At 40.7% G+C, this 27815-nt stretch overlaps 2 protein-coding genes across 2 annotated transcripts in view; one reads left to right on the forward strand and one right to left on the reverse strand.

Moving 5' to 3' along the window:
* LOC128834240 (kinesin-like protein KIF28) overlaps nucleotides 1-5402 on the forward strand; it is a 53875-nt gene extending 48473 nt beyond the window's left edge. The window contains exons 22-23 of the mRNA XM_054022857.1: nucleotides 3376-3526; nucleotides 3798-5402. Of these exons, the coding sequence (XP_053878832.1) occupies nucleotides 3376-3526; nucleotides 3798-4045 (399 nt within the window). The 3' untranslated portion in view covers nucleotides 4046-5402. The remainder of the gene's footprint in view (nucleotides 1-3375; nucleotides 3527-3797) is intronic.
* A 1580-nt stretch (nucleotides 5403-6982) lies between these two features.
* On the reverse strand, nucleotides 6983-26579 carry SCCPDH (saccharopine dehydrogenase (putative)). Its single transcript, XM_054022973.1, has 12 exons — nucleotides 26277-26579; nucleotides 25153-25265; nucleotides 24056-24136; nucleotides 18416-18545; nucleotides 16943-16992; nucleotides 16293-16423; nucleotides 15558-15675; nucleotides 13456-13575; nucleotides 13315-13371; nucleotides 12762-12873; nucleotides 9619-9700; nucleotides 6983-8324 (listed from the first exon to the last, which is right to left on the reverse strand). Exons 1-12 carry the CDS (start codon nucleotides 26479-26481, stop codon nucleotides 8219-8221), a joined length of 1305 nt encoding a protein of 434 aa, XP_053878948.1. The 5' UTR covers nucleotides 26482-26579; the 3' UTR covers nucleotides 6983-8218.
* Between the last annotated feature and the right edge of the window lie 1236 nt (nucleotides 26580-27815).

A 27815-nucleotide genomic window follows, 5' to 3' on the forward strand; every position in this document is an offset into this window, starting at 1 on the left:
TGTCTCAAAGCCAAGGTACAGGAGGAGAATGTCACTGAGCTCAATCCTGACGAACCCCCAAGTCGTTCGAAGGCAATGGGGGAGCCACCGCAGGTGGAGCAAGCAAACATCCAGCCTCATCTGATGCCCAATACCCAGTTGCATCAGTACCAAGGCAGATACAGAAGTCAATGCCTTGAGGACTGGGGAATCGCACTCCCACTTGGTACCAAAACAGAAGACAACACTGAAGGCTGGGTTGTTACTGATCTTCTAGACATGGTCTGCCCTGCAGTCCTCATTGGTACTGAAGATAGTAATTGTGCCAAAGGGCCCCTTTGTACCAATAAGGAGGTCAACCTTGGCTGCCCACTCTGAGCCTTATACGATACAGATGATGGTGCAGACAGTTGAGACAAATCTGCAATCAATCCTGGCAGCACTGAGGACTACACAGAAGTCATCCCATCAGCTGAATGCTCCTGAATAACTGGGGAGTCAGGAACAGAGAGGCAAGGCAAGTCTGATACTGCCTACTATGGCAATAGTGTGGGAAGAACTAGGGCTGATGTCATCGGTACTGGACTCAACGGGCATCCCATGGACGGTATCGGAGTTTGTTACAGTTTCCAATTGATGCCACCTCAGTACCATGCTCCAGCTCCATCCTGTGTACCAGAAGAATCACTGGATCAGTCTGCACTCCTGGAAGAGGAGGCAGAATCTTCTTGAGCTCTGGAGTGGTTGCAGTCCATTTTGTGAGGCCTTTTCCTTGGAGAACCAGAGGAAGGAGAATGATCCTGTCTCCCTCCTGGGGAAGGCACCGGAGTCTGGCTGAGGAACATCCGCTCACTTCGGTTCTGAACTTGTCTGAGCGGCCGGACAGTCCTGGAGGTCCCCGGCATTGTAGGGGGTCTCATGGCCTGCTCCATAAGGTGCTGCTTGAAGTGCAAGTCCCTTACCACCTGTGTTTTTTCTCTTGATTGATGAGCAGATGGAGCACATTTCTTTAATGTGCACTTCTCCCAAGCACCGCAGGCACTATGTGGAGGGTCATATTGGGAATGAACAATGTTAAAACTCTGGAGAAGGCATTGCACCAGGAAAACAATCTATCCTAATTACTAGCACTAAACCTAAGGTAGTACTAAGCTAAATAACTTTCCACTATGTACAACAAAATCTGAGATAGAAAAGCATGGGGTAGATACCACACAGAATGCTCTGATTCCAGCTCCAGGGGATGAGAAAGAACAGGGGAGGGACATTGGGGTGGCACTACCCTTAAATAGCCGAAGAAGGGGAAAGGGCTACAGAGCGCGAGTGCCACTCCTACAGGTGCTGCTAGGCAAAGTTCTCCAGCTTCAGTGTGCTGGGCTTGTGCACATCTGCTTCGATGTGCTGAGTGGATTACGTGTCTGCAACCCATCAAAGAACAAATCCCAGCTTCAATTTCCTCATCTTTCCCAATGTGGCAGTGAACCCCTTGTCCTCTTCTCCAGTTGGCACTTTCTAAGGTGTTCCTGGATCTTATTAAATACATCACAGGGGCTTTCAACATATCATTGGAGGTGGTGCAAGGGAAATCACAAACTGCTGGGCATTTTGCACCTTGCCATGCCTATAAATCAGGGGCTGCTGGAGCCTGCCAAAGACCATGGCAGACTCCAGCATAGATTCTAGCTATAGCCAAGCATGTAGACAGGCCAAGTCTCTGCCAAGGGCTTGGAATACATTTATTCTCACCCAGTACCAGAATCTCTTGTAGCAACTGTCCAGGAAAAGTCCAAACCACAAGGCCCCCCTCAAATCAACACATAGGAGAAAGACCCCAAAAAGTTGGATGTACATCAACGTAAAGCTTATTAGTCACCCAGCCTCCAGATGTAAGTAGCTAATTACCAAACCTTTCTCACAAAACGTATTTACACTGGGTCATGTTGTCTCAAATTATGGACAGGGTTACTCCTGAACATAGGAATGAGTTAAAATTTATATTGAATGAGGAGCAGCTGATAACTTGTACTTCCCTACAAACAGCACTTGACACGTCTGATACAGTGGCACGCACCATGGCTACATCTGTGGCAATGAAGAGATCGTCCTAGTTCCAGGTATTGAGAGTGCCCAGGGAGGTCCACGTCACCCTTGAGGACCTTCCCTTTGAAGGCAATTCACTTTTTGATTCAAAGACTGATGAGACACTCCATTCATGAAAGGTCTCCAGGGCTACCCTGCAGTCCCATGACCTGTACGTTCCAGAAGGAAACAAGCATGACCTCAGAATTCCTACAGGCAGCGTAGCACCCTTCTGGACACTACTATTAGCAATCTCAGAGGACATTGGAGCAGTTGAGAATCTGGTCTGACTCTTCTTTACACTTTGGTAACACTTTTGTGTAGCCTGTTATGCTAATAAAAATCTCATTGAAATGAACTGGTTGCAAAATAGTTATTTTAACTCGTCATTTATGATCATTTCAACTGGAGAAATTAACAGTTTGAGTTACATTTTAAAGAAAATGAATGACCACTTGAATAATAATAAATACCTAGCTCTTACATATCACTTCTCATCAGCTCTCAAAGCACTTTAGAAAGAGGTCAGCATCATTATCCATAGAGTGTTAGTAAATGAAAGGCAAGTGAGCGTCCCTGTAGACCAAGTAACAGAACTGTAAATCATACAGGTGCTTTGCTGTACACAGACCTGTTCTTTATTTTCTGCTGTCAATTAATTTGAATGTATTTAGGATGGCACATTGTTTTCCAATAAAAGCATTTGCTATCTTGCTTCCTCTGGATCATTTAATGCAGGACCTGCAGCACCTGATGTTCTAAAAAGGTAAATTGGTGTCACATAGTCCCTAATTAGTTAAAAAACAAACCATTGAAGTTCCTATTTAAATGCTTCTCTTTCTACCTTTCATACTGTAGTCACTCTTAGATAGCCAGTATTTCTGTACACACTTGCAAAAGACAGTCTTTATCCTGTTAAGATCTGGTCTAATTTCTCTTGGTCAAATGACACTGATTTTTAAAAATAATCTTGCATTGAAAGAGAGTGAACAGCTGAATCAAAGAGTGGTGATTAAGATTTTGTATGGGCAGATATGGTGCGACTGTAAAATTTGTACATGGGCCCTACATATCATAGTGGTACCACATCAAGCAAAGAATAAATATTAATATGCTATGGCATTTCTGATCAGTGGATTGAAGTATAAATTGCTCCTCAAACTTAGTTTGCACAATAGTGTGAACAGTGTGTGTGGTACATAACTGCTTCCATGCGGGGGAGGTCATGATTCCATTAAAACCTTACATCCATCTGTAGAAGGCCTTGATAGCTAAAAATCCATCTTGGTATTGATACCTTAATGTTTTCTTTTATAGAGCACAACTAACCAGATATCTGATCTTTACCTGAAGCTGCTGAAGTTGGAAGAGGAGACTGAGCTTCTCAGAGATATTAACAGAGCTTTAAGGGAAGAAAATGTATTTCTTAAAGATAAACTGAAGAAAGGGGAGCCAGGACACCATGAAAGTCAGTGCAAAACACAAATCATGCCATAAAATTACATGCTTCTGTTATGGTTAAGGTGTACCGTGGTTAGAGCCTCTTGGAACAGCTGGTGCTGAGAGTTTGTTTATATGCCACTGAACTTTATTCTCTCGTTAAGAGAAAAAAAATACGGATGAAATTTCATCACTTTCATCTAATGACAATATAAAAATGCAGAACAAAATATTTTCTCTGTCAGTCTAGGTTTTATTTTATTAGTAACTAATAAAATCCCTCCTGTTTTGCATTCTAGGTAAGAAATTAAGGTCCCCTAATAAAAGGGCAATTAAGATGACCAAACAGCCTCTCTCATCAAAGGAAGCTGACCAGATGTGCAACCATCGGACCAGCTATGATGCTGATTTTGCTAAAGCTCTTAAGGTCTTCTACCAAAACATGAACATAGTGAGAGGGCAATTCCTGAAGCTGAAGCACAGCAACCCCCCCGTATGTATGATTTTTATGCAGTTTTCAAAAATGAGAACCAGGACTCTTTTATGACTTAAGAATGAAGATACAACTGATCTTGTCCTTTGCTGCTGTTCCCTTCCTATATTTGTACTGGAACCAACTTCCTGTCCTCCATGGGTTTTGTGTGGCTGTACTATCAATATCAAAGTCCACAAAGTGTAGATATCTTATAATATGCTGGGTATTCTAACAGTGTAAAGACATGCGCTGTTCATGCTTCCAATGCAAGGAGCTAAGCACTTACTTGTCTAATGGAAAATTAGTGTTTTATCCCAGCCAGCAGTACGGAAGGATGTCAATACCTTAGGCTCACAAGTCTTATTCTTGAGAAAAGAAGACGGGCGGGACCTGATAAGTCTTCAAATATGTTAAGGGCTGTTATAAAAAGAACTGTGATCAGTTGTTGGTAGGACAAAAAGCAATGGGCTTATTCTGCAGCAAGGGAGATTTAGGAAAAACTTTTAACTATGAGGGTAGTTAAGCTCTGGAATAGGATTCCAAAGGAATCCCCATCATTGAAGGTTTTTAAGAACAGGTTGGACAAATGCCTGTCAGGGATGGTCTAGGTTTTCTTGATCCTGCCTCAGCACAAGGGCTGGACTTGATGACCTCTCAAGGTCCCTTCCAAACCTACATTTCTATGATGTTGTTCATAAGAAAGGACATGCACCAGTTTCTAGTTCCAGCTCCTAGAAAGAGGCCTGTGCAGAAAAATCTCCATGTTGTGGTTTTTCTGGCTTGTTTCACTAAAGCGTCATTACATCCCCCGAGTACCCTAATTGTGGAAGAAAAATATTTCTACATGGAAAAACTCCAAAATGGGTCAGTCCCCTATTAAAAGTCAGTCTCTTTGATTGCGTGGCATAACACTGCTGTTAGACTATAGCTGATAGCCTGGAGGCTACTTGAAAACGGGCTTTTTTGCATCTTGTCTTTTATGCTGTTTCTGTAAATGGCAGCTGCTACCAACAGTGATTGCCTGGTGCTTCTAGGCTTCCCTGACCTGCTCCTCCTATCCCTCAAGGCCACAACTGCTGTTACTGCTCACTCGCCCAAGCTCCACTCAAGGGCCCACAACCCCCAGCTCCTTGCCAACCACAGGTTTGTAGCTGTCTGTCTTTGCCTACAGTAATGCTTAGATGCAGTGTGCATTCCCTCAGGCTGCTACCAATCTGCTCAGTTAACCTTGTTTGGTTGCTCCTTCTCAGTCCTTCATAACTAGTTATGTGTACATCACATCTTGCCCACAACTTCAATAGCAACTATAGGGTTCTCTGTAGGTAAATGGGGGAGGGGAATATGATTTCTGTGTTATCACAAGGTTGAAGACAGAGATAGGTAGATCGCTACTTGCTCTGGCCTCTCAGGCTCTGTCTACACTGCATACCTTACAGCAGCTTAATCAAGATTCAGGGCTACTCTAGGTGTGAGTAAGGAAACTCATTTAACTTCGTTGTGACTCAGTAATTATTCATTTTACATGTACTGTACTTCAGCACAACATTAGGAGTAAAACAGGGATGACCTGAAATAGGTAAGAGGAGGTTGGGGCCTTTTTTGCTACTTTGATTTTTTTTTTTTGCACATATTTACATTAAAAAATAGACTGTTAAGAACTTTAGTTGTTGAGGATGGAAAGGTGCATCAGACTAAGTTTTTTCAAATCTGAACTGAGGAAAAATCTTTGTCTTCCTCTGGTTGTAGGTCTTTACCATTAAATAGTCATTAAGAAAAAAAATTAAACTATTGAAAGAAAAATTTCCTTTTTTTGTATTGAATGTTGTAACTTCCATCACCCATAGTGTCTTATGAGGTAGACAAGATCTGAATTTCTAATGTAAGAAATCTTTTAGACCTTTGTTATATGTTATGAAGCAAGAACACTAGACTCTAAGAGGACAAAACACAGGTAGCAACTACCAGCCTATTACAAGTTCAACTCCTTGCAAATCACTGTCAGTAATTTATCTTACATTTGTACCTGCAGAAGGAGCTGCAATTTCTTTAAATTAGTTGCTGAAATGCTGAGGACCCATACAGACTAGGATACAGAGAGTTCAGAAGAAGTAGGCATTTTGTATAATAGGAATTAAATGTGTATTGCTATATGGAAAACTATTCTTCTAATATCCATGTACAGGAGCCTTTGGTAGTGGGGTTGGCACTATAATAAAGCAAATTGTTATCACTTCTCCATTTTAAACTTCGTTCTGTAGGAACAGACATTGTAAAAAGGAGTCATTTTACCTTTTCTGCTTGTAGAATAAAAATTTATTAGGGGTAAACAGTCACAAGATCCTTGCAAAAGGTAAGCAAAACTGAAATGGTCTGTAGTACAGGCTGTTTTCAAAACCCAGTGCACAGAAGTTGTTGGGTCGTTAGTACCCAAGGAAAATATACACACCAGTCTGTACCTATTTTGACCAAATGAGTGGGATTTTTTTTTCTATTTCTTGTAGAAACAAGTTGGTAGATTATGGATATTAAATGTATTTGTTAGGAGCCTATTTTAGCCATAAAGAAGTAGTAGAAATGCACTTGCTCTACATCACTGCTATCAATTTGTGTGTGTAAACTGATCCTTATTTGGGGGAGGAGGTGTGAAAGTAGTGCAATTTGGAGATATCTGGAGAGGTGAAAAGCATTGCATATCTTCCCCACATGACTCACTGCTGCTGATTCTAGCTTGAGGACCTGTTCTGCTCTCCTCCTTCCCTTTCCCAACTCAGCTACCTGATCTGTGCTATTTTTGTTCAACAGGCACCACCACTGCTACTATGAATCCACATCTAGTTTTCAATTTAACTGTGATTTGTCCCGTCCTTTCTGCTTTAGAGAGAATTTATTGTTCTTTCAACTTCAACTATTACCTTCTATTTTTTAGTTCCTGCTTTAATCTCCACCTTGCCACTCTAAGACATCCATAAGGAAAAGATGTATAAAATAGCATGCACACTACGTCCAATATATACTTATTAATTTTATTGGTCTTTTGCAGGAAGAAGATAACCTACAAATGCTACATCTTTTTACAGAGAGACAGTCACATATGTTAAAGGATTTTGGGGAGCAGCTTGAATCTAGCATATGCAGATTGAAAAATGATGTTGCCCTTATAGTTAAAAAGAAGAGAGAAAGCATGGCTTAAGTAATTCTTGCGCAACAGTGACTTAGTTACTTAATCATTAATCGTTGCAGTGTGCCAATTATAGGTGGAGAGCCAAACCACAACCTTAAGCTAAGCTTAACTATTTATGCTTTAATTGGTACTTAATGGAAGACCAAGCAGCTCAGATAACTTGTAGAGACTTCAATTTTAGAATATGTGGTAATTTTAAGTGCTGTAGGTCATATGCTGTACCATACACAAAGACAGAACAAAGCTGCTTGCTTGTCATACTAAATCTGAAACTCAACTTACAAAAGTATTTCCCTCCACATCTCTAGAATCACATGAATAAGATTTATACCATGAAGCACCTATCTTGATAGCTTCTGTACTTACATAACATGTAAGTTAATTTGTTAGCCTTGTTTGACCTGTATTAACTGTCTTTATCTTAATTGCTCCATCTACTCTTTGTTCTTGTTTTTCAGTGTAACTCCTAGAAATAAGGAGTTGGATTTTCCTACCATAAAGCCCATTACTGAGAATTACAAGAAATTTAAGTGTGTCTTGTTTTTATGAGTACCAAATCATACAAAATGACCACAGTACAAATAAGTGGTCCCTTCCCCTAAATAGTCATAAGTAATAGCTTGATTAGCTAAGGCACTTGTTATCCAGGCCCTTCAGTGGTAAATGGAGTTATTGACTGACAAATTGATGTTTAGAACCTGTTATGCTAGCTGAAAAGCTCTCCAACTACTGCCCCCAATCTACCATTCTGGAGTTCTAATACCTGTAACACACACATGCAGCCCATTAACCTCTTTCAGCACATATTTATACAAGATTATAATTTTTGGCATCTAAATAGATGAAGCAGTAATTTCCTCTAATACTCCTAAAGCATGAAGTGGTGTTAATCTCTGTGCATCAGCTGGTTCACTAAATGACTACACAAAATGCTATAATCCTTTTAATACCATTGTTAGCAACAATACAACTGATTGGTAAATGTTATTAGGTTTTACATCTGAATACGCTCTTGGTACATTAGTTCATGCAATTGTAGTTTTTCTTGGAATTATTTTGAAACTTCAGGCTTCTGACTTGCTAATAACAGAGAACTCAATGCCATGTTTGTTCAGCCGATCAATCAGTTTTGTTTTAGAGAAAGCAGCTCCTGGAGTATATACGCCACCTCTGTTAAATGAATTATAAAACCATTAAAAGATGTACCAGTAGTTGATCATTGTGACATTTAAAATAGGTAAAATGCATCTAATTTGAGGACTGAATTATCCCAACTACCGAAGATACAACCATTTGTCCTAACTACAGTATTGCCAATGCTTATGAATTAATTGAGACTGGATTTTTGGTGCCTGCAACAGGAGTTGATACAAGCTCATTTTGTGGATTTTACAGTCTAAGGACCCAAACCTGCCCTTACCCCCTGCCTTCATGGATGGACTGTCTCTACAGCAGAGAGGTGTCTTAAAGCAGCAGGAAAATGCTGCTGCATCAGGGGTCCTAGACCCAGCTCTTCAGCTATTCCCTCTGCTTCTTACTGCCCCAGGACCCTCTCTCTGTGATGATGCTAATCCCTCCATGAAGGCAGGGATCACTGACCAGTTCTCTCTCACACAGCTCTACCAGCATGGCCAGCCCTGAAGCATTTCAAAAGTAACTTTTATACAAAAAATGATTGTTTGATAGCTACATAAATATCAGTAATTACTATATTTAAAATCTTAATGGCCCAAATAACAAAGTTAATTTTAATTATGCTTCTCTTCTGCCCTGGGTGCAGCAGTGACTTTTCTTCAACTACAGGGGAGTCGCATCTTATGTGGGGGTTAGGTGCTGAAGTCAGCGTTTAAGGCGAAAATCGCGTATAGTCAAACGCTCATTGAGTGGAATGGCAGGCAGAATCGCCCACACTACAGGTACTGTATTTAAATTATTATTTTTTTTGTTTTTGTTTGTTTTGCCAGGCGTGTATAGTTAAAAGCACCTATGATGCGACTCCACTGTACACTTCCTTTGTGCCAGCTGGAGAAGCAGCCCCAGGGCAGTAGGGGGAAAACTAAAAAGCTAATTGTCCACATAAATAATTTAGCTAAGTCTTGTCTTCTGTAATTAGATAACTGCATAAATATATATATTATCAGAATTAAAGTGATTAATTTAAAATTATTTTTTAAATACTCAATGTGAGAATCGGTTATTACAAATAATTATGCACTGAGTTATAGAAAGCTTAGCTTGGCTTGGGGTTTTTCCAGAACTTAATAAGGTGGTTGATTTTGTAAAGACACAGCTCTCACATCAATCTCTATTGAAAAAATTGGCTAACTTGATACATAAGGAGCATGCTGTATGTTTCCTGGATGTTCGTTTTCCAGCTCCATTTTAAATGCACCGAGGACCAGGGGGTTAAAAAAAGCCCCTGTCTGAGGCCACACATACAGTACATAGGAAAATAAAGACTCACTGTTTAGGAAGAGAACTTGCATCCTTTAGCAGCGCTACACCTGCCTGAACCATTGCTACTGCTGTAGCAACATAGCCAGCATCTGCAAAAAATGTGATAATGGAGTAGATAGCTATCTGTTGAGCCACCAATAAGGTGTGTGACAGCTTGTTGAAGATTGGTGTATATAATTAGATGGACTATAGAGCCAGAGGTATTAACATAACCCAGTCACTCTTCAACATTAAACTGTGTTAAACATGGATCGGGGTTTAGTACCATGGGGGAAACATCATTTAACAAAAGGTTTAAGATAAAGGAAACAGTTAATACTTTACAATTCAAATGCTGTAAGTAAGGCTTTCATTTTAACAAAGTTCCTTTTCCCTTTAGTTGGCGAGAATCTTTAAAAGAAAAATCCTTGTTTGGCAGACAGATAGTAATAACTGATGTTTTGGGGGAGAAAAAGTTAGTTTAGAGACTGATGCTGCTGCTGTTGAAGTCAAGTCCTATTTCATCAGTGTTTGGGATTTAGCTGGAGCTGTAGAGGGGGTGGATGTCCCTGAAGTCCCAGAAGACTGTGAGAGGTGGCAGCCATGTGGTGAGGTTTGCTCTTAGCCAATCTGTCTTTCTTTAAAGACTCACAAAGGGAATGGTGGGTGGAATAGCCCATCCCCTCATTATTTTGTCCACCAATTAGGCCCAACTTTGGTTCACTGATTTCTGGTTCCACACTTCTTGTTTAGCAGGCCTGATCTTAACACAGTCCTTGCATTATAGCAGTAGATCCTTTTGTTTGTACTAATTCCACCTGTCTCCCTTTTGCAACTTTTCCTATCAACATTTATTACTGTAAATTATTTTGACACTTATGGGCTTTCACATACATTTTACAGCTGAGCTTCCAATTATTTTTGTAATAATTGGGCCTACAATTTTACCCTATCACTAAGACTGAAATCTAGGCCACTGATTTTGATTGTCTTGACTATGGACCCATCCCCATGGACCAATAGTCTCCTTCTTGCAGGCCCCACATAGAGAATAAACATGACTGGTAGATCTGGAGCTTCCCAGGATGAGCACATGGCACATATTTAAGAGGAAGGGCTTCACAGCCACCACCGTGCGCAATAAGGACTTGCGGGAAAGAGATGACAACACACACAAAGAAAAGGTGAGATGTGACTCAGGGAAAGTACATCTCAGTTCTTTACAAAGATCTGTAACTCTTGGCTGCAAAGAAATTGCTTGACTAAACCTGTGTTCCTGTTTCCTCCCAGGTTGTCCCTAAAGAAGTTAAACTAGAAGCCCAGAGTGACCATAGGCCAGCTGGGCATTCTGAGGCACTGGTTTCATAGTCTAGGACAGCTGGGCCCTGGTGTCCACATCCCACTTAAGGGCATCAGCCAAGATGTCTGTACCTAGGAATGAGCCCTACACTCCCTTACTGTCAACTTAGAAGCACATGGGCCCCAGCACTTGGGTCCAATTACAACAGACTGGTGACTATACAGTAAGGCATGAGGCCACTTAGTACTTTCATGATACTTCTGTGATTGTTACACTCTTCACATCACTTCTAGCTTATTCCATCTAGGAAGTGAGACTAATATCAGAAACTGAATAAATTTACATAAGGTATATTTGTAGGCCTAATTACTACAATAGTACTACTTAATGGTGAGCTCAACTGTGACATATGAGTAAAAGTTCATAAAATGTCACTAAGCTATAAACATATGTTGATGGGAAAAGATGCAAAAAGGCAACAGACTGAATTAATACAAACAAAAAGGCCTACTGATCTAACTCAAGGATGGTGTTAATATCATGCGGGGTGAACATCAGAAGGGTGGAACTAAAAATCAACATTTATTGTACGGGAAGTAGGCCTAACTAGTGGACAATATGAGGGGATGGGTTATTCCACCCATCACTCCTTTTTTGGAGGCGAAGGGGAAATCAAGAAGCAGCTGTCTGGCAACAACAGCTGCAGAGAGACTTACCATCATGGCTTCCACCCCCACTGTCTCATAAGTAACACCACTAGGCCTTCATCTTCCTGCTCCAGAGAGGGAGCCAGATAACACCACCTCCACCTGCTTCCTCAATCCATCCACCACCTGGGATAAAAGACTTTTACAAAAACTTTCCCTTTCCCTTCTTGTCTATCCTGAATCTGGTATAGACCATATTTTGCAGCACTGCTGTAAGATTGTAACCAAGAGGCAGTTAAAACCTGTACAAGTTTGCCAGGTCTCCGAGTGGCTGATAAAACTATGTGCAATAGTGTTTTTCCAATAGTGAGGATGGAAGTGAGTCAACACCAGAGAAGCTGCATATTTTGTTTCCCCTTTTGTGTGTGTTTTTTTTTTTTTTTTTTTTTTTTTTTTAAAAGGAAATGGGATTGGATTTAAGGACAGCAACAGGTCCACCCCAATTAACTCCAAGACAATTACTACTTAAACACTGTCAACTGTGGATGTGGGAGTCCTTTTTAAAAAAAAATTCAGCTAGAGGGAAAGGAAGCAAGGCATGTTGCTAAAATAAAAGTGTTAACTCTTTTTTTCTTTCTTTCCTATACTTTAGAAATATTTTTAAATCCTTTATTAATGATATGTTTGCCATGATGCTAAGCAGGTTAAGGTCTCTCTATACCAAACCCTCAACCTTGTTTAACATTAGACATTGACAGGGTCATATAACACCTTTGTGCCCATTATATTCCATCAAAATTAATAATGCTACACAAGCACTCTGGCACTCTTCCCAAAAATCATGCAAAAGTAGTTTGGTAGTAGCAATGGCTGTGTTTAGCCTTGGAATAACAGTAGAGTGAAATGCACTTAATGTTGAAATTCCAGGTTGCTACATGAAACGGAAGTCCTCCATAAGTTAAGGCAGTAAGCTAATTTTTTTTAATTGTAGTAGTGTTATTTACATCTATTGGTTTAATTTCTTGCTTATGTAACACCCACAAGCAGATTTCCTTCCAACATCACTGCTTCTTTATAATAGCTGGCAACTACACAATGGCTTCCAGCTATATTCAAATACTCTTTACAATGCTAAAAATAATGGTCAGTAGAAGAGGGGTACATGACAAACAGCTGACCTTGAATTTTTAAGATGACCATAATAAAACATTCTGGCTTCCTTACCTGGTCCTTTCACTTGGGTGCAGATTTTTACATTTGGTTTGCCCTGTTGTGGATCTTGGCCCTCGCAGTATCCCTCACCAAAAAATGTCATTGTAAAGGATGATCCATCTATCTGTAATGCAGAAGACAAGAAGTACATTCATTTACAGAGTATCCATTTCTTTGTGTAATACAACAATTTGTATCTAGCAAGTGTACTTCACTTTTTATACCTTTGCATAACACTATATATTGCACCAAGAACTTTTCTAGTCTCTCAGCCCAGATTAACTGACTTGGGCTGCAGGGTTAAAAATAGCAGTGTAGATATTTGGGCTCTAAAACCCTCCTTTCAGGATTTAAGAGCTTAGGCTCCAGCCCGAATGTCTACACTGCAATTTTTAGCCCCAAGAGCTCAAGTCAGTTAACTCAGGCACTGAGTTTCTACCATGGGTATTTTATTGCAGTGTAGACACACCCTTAAGTGGCAGACTCTAGACTTTTGCACTGTAATTTGCATAATAAAAGCAAACACTAAAATGCTGTATAATTGTGGATGAAATAATTAAATTACCTGCTTTTGTGTTGGTCCTTTCTTTGTAAAATGTCCACCAGAGAAAAGTTCTGGGTACTGCAAAAGAAAACCCAAAACTAAATTAGAAGAAGCAACAGGCCAGCATGTCTGAAATGTTAAAAAATGAAAAACAATACTTACTTTTGTCAGGAGATTTCTTCCAAAGCTAAACTTCACAAGAAGAAAAAATAGAAGGCCAGCAAACATCAGCTTAATAACAGATGCAATACCACCCACCGTTGCATAAGCTGCGTACTGCACCTAGTACAGGAACACAAAAAGATAAGTTTTCAGTAAAAGAAGAAAAAACTATTCCACTGTGCTGATGTCAAAAGATATTCCACAGCAGAAAGATTCTGAAGAACCTTTAAACAACTTTTAGGACTGGTCTACACTACAAAGTTAGGTCACTTAAGTACTGCACATCAACCAAGGCTGTGAAAAATTTCACCCGTTATGCAACATAATGAAGCTTCCTTAAGACACTGCTAGGTCAATAGAAAAATGTTTCCACTGACCTAACTACTGCTTCTCGGAGATGTGGATTTAGTACAGCAACAGAAGGCCCCATTCTATCGCTGTATAAAGTATCTACACTGGAAATGCTGCAGTTCAGTGTCCGATATACACATACACTCAATTCCAACCATCTTTGACTAATGCTGCATTTTCAGTATTCACAGTGAGTAGAAAAAATAAGGGGAGAATATAATTTTGTGGTGAAAGCTGTAGAGAGGGGATATGGTAAACAAGAGAACAGTGCAAAACAGATCGTAAAGCCAGACATTACTTTTTTTCCTCCTTTAAAACTACATTTCCCATCTTTTTTTTGCCTCAACACAAACAAAACTAACTTTGTTTTAAATGATTCAAGAGACTGCTGGTACTCATCTCCTGCTGGGAAAATGTGTAAAAGCTCAGCACCCGCACATTGTGAACATAGAGCATTTCTCACCTTGATGCTGCCCTCAATCTGCACACCCAAATCCCACAGACATCAATAAAAATATCAGGTGCAGATCGAGGGTGGCATTACCCCTTGATCACAATCTACTTGCTATGCCCTACACAGACCTGACAGTTTGGGGGGTGGGGAGTGGGGAATGAAATAATAGTATTCCTTAATGCACACAGGAAACCATTAGAAGATGTTAAACTAGAAAAGGCTATTTTTAAGTGTTTGATGCTGTAAGTAAGGTTGAAATAATGAAGGCCAATGCATAATATGGATCAGTATCTTATCATAACATATGTTTAAAATGGTGCAGAATCACATGGAATGAGCTAGAGTCAAAATTTGTTATATTTTATGTTTGTAATAATGGGCCAACCGCCTAAACCTCTGGGTATAAATTACATCATAATTAGAATGAAAATTATTAACTATATATACTTCCAACACTTGACTGTGTCCAAAAAAACAACAGAAATAAACATAAAATTGCCCCAATACTTCTCTAAAGAGCATAAACAATATTCTAACTCAACTGCTTCACCCAGTCTTATAAATGAAACACTCCTCAGCCTTCCTCCAGCAAAAACCTGAAGTAGATGATGAACATTACCCTACTTTCCAAAGTGAGCAAACACCTACTCTGATGAACTGACAAGAGAGGCAAGTTCCAGGGTCAAGAACTTCTAATGAGAAAACTCTTCCCACAAAGTTTGAGTCTAAGAACTTGTTCATCTCTCTCTCTCTCATCTGTATGGAAGGTATATAAAGAGAAGCATTCTTAGATAGCCATGGTGCAGACCCTATAGGGATTTATAGATTAACTGGATGTTAAACTGCACTCAAAAGCAAAGAGGAGGCCATTTTATGTACTGTACAACATGGCTCACAAGACTAAGATGACAAGCTGCATCGAGTGTGTTAAGTAGTTTAGCCTAGAGTTGACAAGACTCATGAAGCAAAGGTATTAGATCCACACCTGAAAGATAGTACCCTGCTAGCAAAGCACAGGGTAGGGAGGGGTTAAAAAAAAAAAAAAAAACTAGGACACCACTGCCAGCTGAGATTCTAGGAGCAAGTGAGTCTCCCACAAGAACCCCCAACTATTAAGGTCTTTGACTGACGCTCAGTAATGGAAAAGACAATGTGTTTGTCCCTTCTCTAGCAACTCTAAATCTGTAGCCAGTCTAGTCTGAAGATAGTTGATTTGAAGAAAAAAGGAAGAGATGCCACTGAAAGTGCTACGAAGAACAACAGAAGACTGATTTTATAAACATAAAAGCAAACTTACAGGTGTTTCTTTCAAATCTGTGTGCAAGTACCGTTGAGTTCGTTTTACAACAGAGACGTCTGATCCCATGAATGGAATGGAGTACTCTTTGAATTCCTGACTGTAAAACACTAGTCCTCTGAAAGCAAAAGAAACATTCATTAATATTTTCCTTCACTTACAGTAATGTCACCTGTATAGCTATTCTTTTCAAAACTTAGCAAGTTGTAAAACTGACTTATAATTGTAACAACTTGGACAAAAATAGAGCTTTTTTTGTAAGCATTTTTACCCCATACTCTCTCTTTCCTTTGGATTTAATAAATAATCCAGAAACCTGAGCCAAATTTATCCCTACCACAAACCAAAGTCATTTGTATTACCAAGGGATGAATTTGACTTACTGCCTGTACAACATTTTGTCCTTCCATAACAGTAAGAGCTTTTTAAATGTAATTGTTTAAGTCAGTAAATCTAGGATCAAAGAGTGCTCCTGACAGTTTCTCTAATAAAGCTTTCAGTACAGGTGATGTTACAAAAAGCCAATCAGTTTTGATGCATTTTTCCCCTCACTGTACCTTATCTTGAAATATCAGATACATTAAGCCTTTATTTAAACAAGTTATTCGTCCAATTATACCAGACAGGAAACATTCCTTCTTTTAGAAATGTATATTAAAATATAATATAATTATAAAGCTGTAGGGGAAAGATTAAAAAACAAAACAAAATTCTGGTTTTAAAAGTTTCTCTTACCTTCTTTTTAGTTTTGCACCAATGATTGGGAGAGGTTTGTGTCCTATCTGCTTTCGAAGCGTCCTCAAATTGCCTTGATCTGCAAGGCCATGAATAGCTGACTTCCAGGTTCCATCATGGATACTGTAACCCTAGTGAAATACCATGAAACTGTAACTACTCCAGTATCTAAAATCCTGACCTAATGTTTAATCCAGCCTGGGGAATCTCTTTCCTTATTACGACTTTTAACATTTCTCATACTATGTCTACATGCGCGACCAGCTGCATTAAAAAAATATACTGGCACTGGCCTACTGACAGCAGCTCAGGTTATGTTTTAATGTATTTTGCACGTTTTCCCCGCCAACTCTTTACAAATGAGCCTTGCTATGATAAATGTTTTTAATCAAAAGACTAGTTATCAGTTACATCAAGACAAATAAAATTATTTTTCATCACCACCACAAAGGGCTGGCATCTAGCTTGTTCCTTGGTCCGATATAGCTTCCTGGCAGTTTTGCAAAGCTGCTACAAAGGATATGATATTTTGATTATGGGTAAAAAATATGTATTTGGTTAGCTGCTGTCTCAAGCTTTGTAATGTTCATATTATGTATGCTTGTGGCTAATAAGCATGCAATTTTAGAAGACAATATAAACAAACTAACCTCAGGTCCAGATTTCACTGTCAGGAAACTTTCAACTGCAGTTAAGGTACCTTTAATGGGGGAAAAAACTGTTAAAAAGTAGTTCATAACATATGCAGTCATACAGCAGTGAACTAGACAGTAGTTCACCCACTGAGGGACACATCCCGACAGACTGTCAGAGGACTGACATCACTAGCAGAGGAGGAAGAGTAAAGTAAGACTCCAGTATTGAAGTACTTTATCTCCAAGGAAAATAAACGAAGATTGTAAGCCAAGGCTATTTTACTCACATTGAGTACCATAGGCAAAGTGCTTTTATCAAAGTATATGGTATTATCCTCACTTACTAGCTGCCATCCTTGTTTTATATAAAGAAAGGACAGCTCAGTGATTAAAGAAAAAAGGGAAAAGATAACATCAGGGCCCAAAGCATTTTTCGCCTTTGCTTTGACATTAAGCATTATGTAGGCTATTGAAATTTAGAGATGAAGTCACAAAATTTGGTAGCCCTTTTGAGTGCCATACAATAAATCAACTTGTTCCACTGCATTTAACTTATTGTATATATTTTACATTTTGCTAGGTAATGAACAGCAAAACAAATTTTCTCTCCCAAATCTTAGTTTACTGTCTGCTATATCTTAAAGCCAAGATACCACCTTTTAGAAATTTATAAAAAGATAATTAGTGTGGGATCACTCATGTGAGTAATTGTGTTGACACTTTAAAGGAAGGTCACAATGAAAGGTATTCAGTATACTAAATGCAATTCTACTGGACACAGAATCCATAACTGAGAGTGGGGTCAAGTTACAGCTGAAATGAGTTTAATCATTTCAGTCTAGCTTCTACACATCTGTCCTTCTTAAAGACAAAATAGTGACAATAGGACACTGACAGAAAGACAGAGTATATTATGGCTCCAACATCTACTACTGTCTCTCTGATAAGCAATAAATAAGGCTATGATTATTTCACAGAGATCACGGAATCCATGACTTCCAGAGACCTCCATGACATTTTCTGCCCTGGGGCTGGAACTGTCAGCAGGCAACCCCACAGCTCTCAGCCGCTGCTGGCGGGCCCCCAGCAGCTCCTAATGGCCAGGCAACAAGGGGACCCCGGAGTTCCCAGCCCCAGTAAGCGGCGGGGGGGACACCCCCTCGCAGCTGCCCAGATGCTGCGAGGGGGGCGCAAGGGGACACCAGAGCTTCCAGCCACTGTGGGTTATGGACCCTCCTCCCTCCCCATTTTGTCAGGGATATTTTTAGTAAAAAAAAAAAAAAAAAAAAAAAAAAAAAAAAAAAAAAATCACAGACAGGTCAGAGGCTTCCGTGAATTTTTGTTTATTGCCCATGATTTTTACTAAAAATATCCGTGACAAAATCTGAGCCTTAGCAATAAGCACACGATAAACAAACCAGGATCAAGGACTGTGAATCTCAGCCCAACATAACTATCAAGATAAAGGTCACACTTAGATAAAATCACCTTTCAAATTGTCTCTGGTGTATAACACTCCCATATCTGCTGGAATAGAGTCAAAGCCACTGCTTCCAACGACATATACCCCCTTTTCTGCAGCTTTATCATTATATTTCAGATACATTCCTTCCAGAAACTGAAAAATATGAAATACAAAAATTTTAAAATGAATAATCCTGAACTGTGGTTTAATCTGAATATCAAGGAAACATGCTAAATTAACTAATTCTAACTTTAACCATAACACAGAGGGAACCTCCTCCTTTTCAGGTTCATTTAGAAAGGAGCCTTACGTCACCATGTGCAGACACTGCTGCTGAAAAACTTCCGGCACATAGCACACATGTGCATCCACATTTGGAATACATATAGAGACCATCACTTCAAGTACAGTTTATATTCTAAATAAAATAAAAAACTATTTATTCATAAAACTCCACATCATACACATATTGTCTATAACACAAGTCTTATTGGGTGGTAACAGTATAGCAGTAGACCACAAATGTATCTATTTACAGTATTCAATGTTCTTTAGTTATAACATATTCACAGTATCTTTGTGTAAAGTGTAAGACAGTCAAGATATGTATCTTAGACATTGAAAACGAATAGCTCAACTGAAAAGCCACTCACACAGAAACATTTGAAATATTTTAAATCTGGTGTTTCAGTGAAAGTTATCTTTGTTCTCTTTCCTGTGGAAGATACAGTGTTACATTCTGGCCACCCTATAAGGCCAGTGATTAATTCTGCATAATTATGCTTCCCTCTTTTTCCTTTACACCAATACCCTACAGAAAATTATGAGCCATCAAGAGCTAATATCACTAACCAACAGAACATTCTATACTTTTGAATTATAGAATCATAGGACTGGAAGGGGCCTTGAGAGGTCTTCTAATCCAATCTCCTGACCCAAGGCAGGACTAAATATTACACTGCTCTACAGCCAAAATGCTTCTGAAATAAATGTAGTCAAACTTTACTAATTCTGGGTCACTGAGAACGAAAATGATGCTTAAAATTGTTGATTGGCTCTAGTTTTCAAGATATGCTATTGGGTCAGTATATACGACCCTTGACTCGGGAATGGCGGAGGATACGTGAGTTATAAAGGGAAGAGATCTCAATTTAAACCAGATATGACTAAAATACATCTTTGACTGGATCTATGAATAAATCTATGACTAGGTTTGGACAATACTGGCTTTTTAGGCAAAACAATGAATGATGCAATCTGAAGCTCGTATTGCGTCATACATGATATGAATTGCATCATGTTATTCCTAGTAGTCATGGATCTTGCAATCATAACAAAGCTTACATCACTCTGCTGAACAAATTGCCCTACATCAGCTCTAGAAATCATACAGTGTCGTGCTGTCTTATTTGTCAGTGTTTGATTTTGCAAAGGGACACATTTCTGTTTAGCCAAAGTGAGCAGAGATGCCTCCTACTTGTGTGAACAGTGCAGATAACTTCTGCTATGTTTGTGGTGAAGTGACTTTTGCATCACAAAAGCGCAGTATAACCCCTATGGTTAAGAAAGCCTATCTCCAATTTTGCAGCCAAAATAAAGGTGATCAGGACAAGAGGTGGGCCCCACACATATGCTGCAACACTTGTGCAACAAATCTTCGCCAGTGGTTGAACAGGAAAAGGAAATCTATGCCTTTTGCAGTGCCAAGGATTTGGAGAGAGCCAACAGATCATACCAGCAATTGTTACTTCTGCATGGTGCCTCCAGTTGGGAAAGGTGTGTCAAAGAAGAAAAAGTGGACTGTCCATTATCCAAACATTCCATCAGCTATATGCCCAGTACCCCACGGAGAAGGACTGCCGGTTCCTGATCCACCAGAATCATTCTCACTTGAGTCAGACAAGGAAGAGGAAGAGGATGAAACCTCTGGTCCTGAACTATCAATGTCACAGGACCCACATTTTCTCCCATCCTCCTCCTCTGAACCACACCTCATAACACAAGGTGAACTGAATGACCTTGTCAGGGATTTGGAACTACCCAAGAGTAAGGCAGAGCTGTTGGGCTCCAGACTACAGCAGTGGAATCTCCTGGCAGGTGATGTTAGGGTTTCCATGTTCCGTGACCGTCAAAAGGATCTTGTCCCATTTTTCTTCATGGAAGGTGATCTTGTAGCCTGCAACAAGATCGATGGTGTGATGGCAGCCCTCAACATCGTTCACGATCCAGATGAGTGGAGACTGTTCATTGATTCATCGAAGACGAGTCTTAAAGCTGTTGTACTGCATAATCTGCAAATGGGATAGTCGTGCAAGAGATTCCCTCTGCATCAAGAAAGATTGGCCACTCCGACAGTCATTGGAGCCTGGGAGGAAAAGTGTTCAGCATCCACCACTTGTTGAATCAAGGAAGATTTTGTTACCACCCTTACACATCAAGCTGGGTCTGATGAAGAACTTTGTCAAGGCCATTGACAAAACACAAGCAGCTTTCAAGTACCTCCGTGGAAAATTTCCAAGGTTAAGTGAAGCTAAGATAAAGGAAGGTATCTTTGTTGGTCCTCACATTCGTGAACTTCGAGATGATGCATTTGACCATGCACTGCGTGGCAAGGAAAAGACGGCATGGAAAGCCTTCCAGTTAGTGGCAATAAATTTTCTCGGAAACAACAAGGCAGACAACTACAGGTTGTTGGTGGAAAACCTCCTCAAGGCATACAAAAGCCTTGGTTGCAACATGTCACTAAAGATATATTTTTTGCACTCTCCTCCAGATTTTTTTCCACCGAACTGCGGAGCAGTGAGTGACGAGCATGGCGAGCGATTTCACCAGGACATTGCAACAATGGAGAAACGCTATCAGGGCAAATGGAGCCCATCAATGCTTGCAGACTATTGCTGGACAGTGACGAGATGCTCCATTTAATGAATACAAGAGACAAGCCAAGAAGCGCTGAGTAGACACTGAATAGGACTAAACTATGTACATAATAGTTTTTTGCCTTTTGTTTCATAATAAATTTTATATAACCCTTTTGATTTTTAAAGTGTTACATAAACAGGACAGGTGAAATATTATCATGTAAAGCAACCATAAACACATGAAAAGACCTAGGTTTACAATTTATGATTAAACTCTACTATCTACACAATATACATAGACATAAAATGTAAAAGCTTAAATATCTTAGAAACAGTAGCCAGTTGTTTTAATTGTCATATTTGAATTCAGCACATCAAAATACATAATAAATAGCACATTTTATCTCTGAAGCAGACGACTTCTCAAAAATTGTAGACCAGTGTTATCAGCCCATCCCTGACAGGTGTTTGTCATTGGAGGTTTTTAAGAGCAGGTTAGACAGAGATTCTACAACCTCCCTAGGCAATTTATTCCAGTTCTAAACTACCATGACAGCTAGGAATTTTTTCAAGTGAGATTTTAAACCCCAATCCAGCAAAACATTTAATCATGTGTTTAACTGTAAGCACAAGAGTAGTCCTGTTGAAGTAAATGGGACTACTTATGTGCTTAATTTTAAGCACATGCCTAAATGTTCTGTTGGATTGGGGCCTAAAATCTCACTGATTTTTTTTTTTTTAAAGCATCATTACTCTGGTAAGACAGAACTGTACAAACTATAATTTATTTTAAGGGGGAAGAACAAGACAGCAAAGAATCAACCTTTAATATTTACTTATCTATCCTCTGTGAAAGCACATCCGATCAGCCATATTTCACATTTATATACATCTTTATCATCTCCAAGTTCTGGAAGACTATATACATATACTGAGTCACTGAAATGCAGACGCTGGCATCTTTTAGGCACATACATTAACTCCTCACTTAAAGTTGTCCCGGTTAACGTTGTTTCGCTGCTGATCAATTAGAGAACATGCTTGTTTAAAGTTGCACAATCTTCCCTTATAACGTTGTTTGGCAGCCACTTGCTTTGTCCACTGCTTACAGAAAGAGCAGCCTGTTGGAGCTAGCTGGTGGGGGCTTGGAACCAGGGTGGACTGGCAGCGCCCCCCCCGTCCCCCATCAGCTCCCTGCTCCCCTAAGTTCCCTATGCAACAGCTGCCGAGCAGGCTATCAATTGCCAGCAGTTCAGCTGTCCCTCCCCCCACGGCCATGTGCTGCTCCTGCACTCTGACTTGGAGCTGCTCCCGGGAGCCTCCTGCTTGCTGTGCAGGGGGGAAGAAGAGGGGGGCTAATGTCAGGGTGTCCCCCTCCTCCCCCCCACTTTCCCCATCTCCATAGAGCGGGGGAACACAACAGGGCTCAGGACAGAAGGAGCTTGCTGCCAGCAGCTGCAGTCTCAACTTGCTGATCTACTTAAAAAGGCAATGTACTTAAGAGTGGCGTCAGCGTACTTAAAGGGGCAATGCGTATCTCTCTCTCTCACACACACACACACACACACACACACAGGGTGTGTCTCCCTGTCTGTCATGCTGTCTCCCCTCCCTCCATTTGTGCTGCCTTGTAGAGTGTGCGGCTATGTTACCAACATGTTAACCCTTGGGGGCTCAGCCGAGTGCTAGTTCATCATTTAGCAGTAAGGCATTCCCTGGGAAATATCCCACCCTCTTACTTCACCATCTCAATCAAGCTTCACAGTCATCATCGCTGTGTACAGTATTAAATTGTTTGTTTAAAACTTATACTCTGGGTGTGTGTATATAGATATAGATAGATATAGATAGTCTTTTGTCTGGTGAAAAAAATTTCCCTGGAACCTAAGCCCCCCCCCCCATTTACATTAATTCGTATGCGGAAATTGGATTCGCTTAAAGTCACATTTTTCAGAAACATAACTACAACTTTAAGCGAGGAGTTACTGTATTACATTGCTCAATTGGGGAGGGAGGGAGCATTTTAATCAAGATCATCAGAGCAAATCCCTATTCTTAAAAATAGTGTACATGGAATGTTTAATGCACACACACAGCAGAAAGGAATTACATTTTAAAGGTCTCTTCTAAAACACTTTCATGAGTCAACTCTACCAAGATTTGAACCTGAATCTCCAGCGAGTTGAGGTATTTCACATGTGTAGCATAGACCACTAACCCATCCTATAGAAAAGTTACAATCTATATCTAGGGAACCTACCAGAAGATATGACATTTTACTAATTTTGAATTTTCAAGATTTCCCAAATGATTTAGCTAACATCATTTCTGAAAGTAGAATTTAGCTTCCTAAATCACCTGGGCACTTTTGAAAATTGTACCCAGTATTATTAATCAGCACTTATATAGTGCTATATGTACTCAAAGCATTTTATACACATGAACTAATCCTTACAACACTCCTGTGAAGTAGGAATATTAACTACATGTTTTCCTATTTTATGGTTTGGAAAATAATGCAAAAGATGAAACCCCCAGATGACATCACTGTCAAGGTTGGGATTTAAAATTCATGAGTTCCTAATTTTCAGTCCCATACTGTTTCTAATGACTGTTGCTAAGAGTAAGAAAGGGAAACTAAGAACACATTTAAAATCACAGAGACTGAAAAATATTTTCCTGTTCAGGAATATCAGTGAGAACTAAAGATGTGACCCAAATATATTCAATAAAATTGTCTTTACTAAATTATTCATCTGATGTTTTCAAGCGGTAATTCATTCATTTGTTCATGTCACATACCTGAGGTTCTCCACTGATGTCAACGCAACTTGTGCCATTCTCAACACAAGCTTTCACTACTGGTTCTCCAAAAAACCTGTACTATAAACAGAAAAGGAAGCGATTTATCTTACTTGGCAAATGTGCAATAAAAGCAAATATTTTACAGACAGTTTTGCTAAATGGAGCAAATTATCACAGTAGGTTGGGCATTACCATTTGTTAGGATGTGTCAACAAAATGCAACACAGCTTGCCCTATGCTGACCTAAAATTCTTGAACTCATTCTTTGGGGGCATTTAAAGGGATACCATCAACTTGAAATTTAATTGGTTATCTAAAAGACAAACACTTCAAAGTAGTTTCAGGCACTACCTCTATTTCAGATTCCTCAGCCAGTTTTTGTGGATTTACGTTACATTTTTCAATGAAAATGTTAATCCCTTCTATTGCTGTGTTAGACTCACACAAACAACAAGGAAAATTAATTACACTGGGGAAACATTCAAATTCAATACATACTTGAAGTGCTGTCAAAACAGAAAATAAACTGTTTGCTTTAATCTTTCAGATGTAGACATCTGTGTGGTTAGTACTGTCTGAAAAATGTTACCTATTATAGTTGTCTGATTCTTAGTTATCGGTATCCCTTTAAATTTTGAGTTGCAGAATTCCCTCTGCCAACACATCCACAGTAGATCAAAGGGCAAGAGCTGGAAGATAGGTGCTGCCAAGACATGTAGAACGGGGGAGTAGAGCACATGATAAATCTAAATTTGTTTTCAGTATTAATGCAAAACAATAATTAAGTAGATTAAATTGCCTTTACTGGTTTTATTTTCTAAACAAAACATATGCAACTATGGTGCAATACGTCACGTGCAATAAGCAGCCATTCCAAATTTACTGTCTGAAGCAGCAGCACAATCTCATTAATATTTATTTATTCAAGAAACTATATTTAATTTTTAGAGTTTTACAGCTCGTGTTTTGATATTAAAAGACCGCATACTCAGTTTACTACATGTTTACAGTATACCAACGCCTTTTGTCTGTAACAGCATGTGAATTGCTTGTTTGTCCATTTTGTTTCTGATACTTAGAAGACTGATACTTACTGGGCCTACACAGTTGAGAACAACAGCTGCCTGTTTAGCCATATCAGCAAGGGAGGATGGGTCACTGACATCACAAAGTATTATGCCAACTTCTGACTTTAGCTCTGGCTTTCCTGAGAATCAAAAAAAGAATAAGTGTTACAAGAGGAGCCTGGTACTATCAGGTTACTATCCTCATCAAATTTACTTGCTCTTTCTTTCAACTACAGTTCTTATGGTTTTATTTATGGTATGAATAGAAACAAGGAGAGGACGGAAATGGGATGACTTTCCAGCACATTAACAAACTAGGACTTTTCCCTCCATTTTGTGGGGCAGAGGAGGATTAAACCCCAGTGGTGTCAGAAGTAAACACCAGCAACATCCTGTGCAACCTCACAACAGTTGCAAGAGATCTTGGCCTGATTACCGGGGCCACAAGACTATGACTATTATTACAAATAATAATTGCTATCACAGTTGCTGCTCAAGGCCCCAAACACAGATGACAAGGCCACCCCACCACAGCAGAGCTGCCCAAATCTTACTGACTGCTCAGCACCTGCAGGGCCGGATCCCCACTCCACCCACAGGAGCTTGAAGGACGGCTCCCCCAACATTGGTGCCCAGTTGCCCCTTCCATCCAGAACGTTAGGAGTTAAAGGAGATTGAAACAGGAAAAAGAGCTCTTAAGGCCCCAGCCACAGGTGGAAAGGGGCATGGGACACTGCTATCTGCATGGCGGGGAGAAGGGAGTGAGGAGCCATGGGGGTGATGGCACTGCCATCCCTGTAGGGGAGTGCTGCTCTGCCCACGAGGGGAAGTTGGGGGCGGGGGCGAGGGGCACTAGGGGCTAGGCCATGGTGTGTGTGGGGGGCACTGCTACCACCACAGGGGGAAGGGGTGACCGGGCAGGGCCATGCGGGGGGGGGGGGGAAGAGACCAAGGAGGGCCATGGGGGGGGAGGGTGCTGATATCACCACAGGGGGGAGGGGTGACCGGGCAGGGCCATGGGGGGGAGGGGAGGGTGCTGATATCACCACAGGGGGAGGGGGCCCGGGCTGGGGGGGGAGTGAAGACCCGGGGTCCCCGTTTCTTTAGCCCCTGTCAGACCTCCGCCCTCTTCTTCCCTTCCCTTCCCTTACCCAGCCTCTCAGCCGCCCTGTCCAGCACCCCCTGCAGCTTGTCCCGGCTCCTGCCGGCCACGGCCCAGCGCAGCGAGCCCCGCAGTTCAGCCCCGGCCGCCACCCGCGCCACCTCCTCCGCCACGAAGTGGCCCGTGAAGCCCGAGGCCCCGAACACCACCAGCTCGTAGGGCCTCCCGGCCGTCGCCCCGCCGCGGGTCGCCATGGAGACAGAGCGCGCGCGAGCAGCTGAACCCAGCGCGAGCTACTCCGGGACTAGTAGCGGTGGGCGCGGGACCCAACCCCAACCGAGCCACAGGGAGGAATCACGTGACCCGCGCCTGCCCACTGCAGCCCCGCCCCGGCTGCTCGCGTCCGAAGCTCCGAACGCCGCCCGCGTGCGCCCGCCCAGACCGCTGGGGGCACCGGGACAGGCGGTGCGGAACTCCCCATAGAAGCAAACTGACTTTTTGTAGAATAGCTACTCAGCGGAGTTGATTAGCGATTGGGCAGAGCTCCCTTACCAGTTGTGCCGTGGTTTGCAAACAAGTTTGCAAGAGAGAAAGGATCGTTAAAATGTGCTTGCCAAACAATCTGCCTTGCAGAGATTGCAGGCTGCATAATGGGAAAACAAAATTATGTGAAAACTGAGGCCCCCAACATTTGCAAAACTGTTTGCAAAGAGGAACTTTCCCACAAAGGAGTGCAAGAATTGCTGGTAGAATAATGCCCAAAATGGCTGAATACCACACGGCCTGCTAAAGTCAGCATAAGGTCCTGCGGCTATAGAGAGCTCTTTGCAGGCTTAACGACTGCATACATTTCAGGCAAAATTACTCAAAAGTGTCTTTTTAAAAAAACAATTATCTCCATGAAAACAAATTGAATCACTATAAATTTAAAATAGGGTCCATTGATGCAGTTCCTCTAGCCCCTCTAGCCCCGTTCAGTACATGGAGGAGCAACTAGAAGAGTGACCCTATTTGAAGTATTGTAAAAACATGCAAAAGAAAATACTCAAGCAAAGTGACTGCTCAAACTGTAGGCAAAATAATCTCGATTTCAGTAGCTTTATTATTAAGAGGAGGGATGACTTTGTGTTTGAGTGCCTGATCTTGCATCATTGAGAACAATTTGAGTCCTAGCTCGAGCAAAGACTGAGGAGATTGGTTTCAGAGTAACAGCCGTGTTAGTCTGTATCCGCAAAAAGAAGAACAGGAGTACTTGTGGCACCTTAGAGACTAACAAATTTATTAGAGCATAAGCTTTCGTGGACTACAGCCCACTTCTTCGGATGCATATAGAATGGAACATATATTGAGGAGCTATATATACACACATACAGAGAGCATAAACAGGTGGGAGTTGTCTTACCAACTCTGAGAGGCCAATTAATTAAGAGAAAAAAAAACTTTTGAAGTGATAATCAAGCTAGCCCAGTACAGACAGTTTGATAATAAGTGTGAGAGTACTTACAGGTTAACCTGTCTGGTCATTCAGTGACAGACCTGCGGGTGGCTATATTACAACAGAAAAACTTCAAAAACAGACTCCAAAGAG

This window comes from Malaclemys terrapin, chromosome 3 (genome assembly GCF_027887155.1).
Source record: "Malaclemys terrapin pileata isolate rMalTer1 chromosome 3, rMalTer1.hap1, whole genome shotgun sequence".
Classification (NCBI taxonomy): Eukaryota; Metazoa; Chordata; order Testudines; family Emydidae; genus Malaclemys; species Malaclemys terrapin.

Coding starts and splice junctions, on each gene's coding strand:
- SCCPDH (XM_054022973.1), bottom strand. CDS start 26,481: ATGGCGACCCGCGGCGGGGCGACGGCCGGGAGGCCCTACGAGCTGGTG. Junction 24,137..25,152: donor TTCTCAACTGTGTAGGCCCA/GTAAGTATCAGT, acceptor TTCTGTTTATAG/TACAGGTTTTTTGGAGAACC. Junction 12,874..13,314: donor AAGGACCAACACAAAAGCAG/GTAATTTAATTA, acceptor TCTGCATTACAG/ATAGATGGATCATCCTTTAC.